The 2,503-nt window shown below is 36.1% G+C and overlaps 1 protein-coding gene across 1 annotated transcript in view; it reads left to right on the forward strand.

The window, feature by feature from the left end:
• Positions 1 to 145: 145 nt before the first annotated feature.
• LOC101846149 (paired box protein Pax-3-B) overlaps positions 146 to 2,503 on the forward strand; it is a gene marked incomplete at both ends in the record, with an annotated part of 12,850 nt that continues 10,492 nt past the window's right edge. Inside the window, 1 exon segment of the mRNA XM_013084402.1 lies at positions 146 to 318. Coding sequence (XP_012939856.1) covers positions 162 to 318 — 157 coding nt within the window.

A 2,503-nucleotide genomic window follows, 5' to 3' on the forward strand; every position in this document is an offset into this window, starting at 1 on the left:
GTATATTTACAATTCAGTAGGCCTATTTTTTGTAAATGGTCAGTCTAGCCATCATATTAAGAATAAGTACGGCTAGACTGTGAGTCTAGCCGTACTTAAGTATTATTTTGAGGAGATTGATTTCCCAATTTCCCACCTTCCACAGGCTTGAAGAACTGGTCATGGATAAGCTACAGCAGCTCTCGAACTTCCCTCAAAGCACACACCTGGCCCGGTCTGCACTTCTGGACATCTCTCACCCGGTCTACCCGCCAACTGGCAGTGACGTCAGCAGACAGCCAGTCCTGGAGACGAGAGAGTGCCTTCAGCGCATGTGGAGTAAGCACAGACGTTTTAACTATAACATATGCACAAAAATAAATAATTATTTTATTGATTCCAGAAGGGCAATTTGGTTTACGGTGCAAATATACATGCGTACATTAACACAAAATTATAAATACACACATACAAAAATACATACACGACATAATAATATAGGCTACATACATACACAATATTACATGAATACAGAACAATTTCACAACCATGCCATTGCTGGTCGCCACTGTGCAGCGCCTTGTTACTTGTTATATCACTACTATAGTGCGGTCAACAATTTGGTAGTTCAACTTATTGTCAAATATTTCCTCAATTATCGAATATCAATTTTCCAGCTTTTGCACAATGACTTATATCAGTTTGTCTTATCAGATCATCATTTTTATTAGCACCTGTTAGCTGTAGTGTAGAACATGTTTTAAAGATAGATACTTAAAAATCCCGGTGGGTAGTTTCAAAAGATTTTAACATGTTTAGAGCTGGGACTATATTATACGTTTTTAAAGTAAGTCCGTCATAGTTTTCAAATTTCGACGCTATGTTTATTGACCGCACTTTTACTGCAAAAAATGTGTTCACTCTAAGTGTGTGTGTGTGCCTGGAGATAGGTCCCAGTTGTTGGCAAAGCTATTTTTTTAGCAACGTGGCGAAAAGGCGTAAAATGTCGTACGTGGTCAAAAATTTAGTTCCATTAGATTTCACACGTTCAACCATTTATTCTGAATAATATATTACAAGGATTTTAAAATATTTTAAGTCTAATTTTTACTTAATAATTTTTGCAACACGTTGTATTACTCCAAAAGTTACAAATGTGCTAGAAGATTGGTTTTTCTCCAAACTTTGCCTTTACACCATGTGCTACGAAGTATGGTATATCTTTAATTCTTTTCGAAATATTTGATAAATTTAAAAATCAGCTTGTTGAGCATGGAATTCGTAACGAGAATATGCCCTTGTTTTAATATTCAAAATTTTCGACAACTGGGACCTACCACCAAGTACACACATAATTTCTTGTAACAAGTTTTGCCATAGTAAAAAGTGTCTTTGGTGAGTTGTGATGCAGGCCATAAGCAAAATGTGTGTGAGAAGCGGGAATTGCTGCGAACAATCCCATTTTCCGCGTGACAGTGATTTGTAGTATTTTGTATAAATTTATGAAGAAAAGCTGTTTAAAAAAAATCTAGCCTCAATTGTTTTGGAAGATTAGGATACAGTTAAGACAAATTGATACAAACTGTTTTGCAAAGAATGGGTGACATTGATGCACTGGTTAAAGATGTATATGAGGATACGTTGCGCCACGAATTTTTGACCACACTATAAGCTTTTCTCACTCACCCTGCACCAGGGTATTGGCCACGAACAACAAACACCTTCTTCCTTTTCCTGGCTTGGGTTATCCTCTTGATAATTATCACTTGCTCGTTGTCTTCCCAGTATTCTCTGCTTTATTCTTTGTGACTCTACTTTTGGTGGTAACAGACACAGTTCATGAAAACAAAGAATCAAACAAACAGACAAACAAAAATACAAACAAATAAACTAACACAGAAGCAAACACCCCCTCCACCCAAAAAAAACCCCAAACCCACCAAGAAAAAAACAACAGTTCTACAGCTGCTCTGTTACTGCTATTATCTGGTATAACAATATAATATTTAAATCCAAAGTTTTTGACCCTTTTTTCGTACGAAAGGTCACCGACTTTGAAACCCATGTGTAAAAATCCAAATTCTCTCACACCTATAAGCAGATCAACAATACATCAAATTTGACTGAAAGAAAGAAACTAAACAAGTCTTGTAGAACCCCACCCTACAACACCCCCCCGACCTTTAACAGAACTGCTTACAGAAAGCCACACACTTTTCAGCAAGCACATAATATTAAAATACAAAGAATAATAATATTATTATAATTGCTCACCGCATCACTCAGCTATATACAGTCATAACATAAATCTACAAAATCTCAGTTAACCCATCTTATCCATATCAAACTGTTCGAAGTCTGGTGTCTACATTTTTTATCACTAGTAGGTTAAATAGGAGCGGGGTTATAATATGTGGGGCAGCGTGGTGGAATCAGGCTCTCGTCAAAATAATCAAAATGAAGAAACTTGCATTTTTCCGCAGGTTTGTGAATTTGTATCGAATTTTTTTTTTTTTTTTTTTTT

The sequence above is a fragment of the Aplysia californica genome, unplaced genomic scaffold, assembly GCF_000002075.1.
Source record: "Aplysia californica isolate F4 #8 unplaced genomic scaffold, AplCal3.0 scaffold00290, whole genome shotgun sequence".
Taxonomy (NCBI): domain Eukaryota; kingdom Metazoa; phylum Mollusca; class Gastropoda; order Aplysiida; family Aplysiidae; genus Aplysia; species Aplysia californica.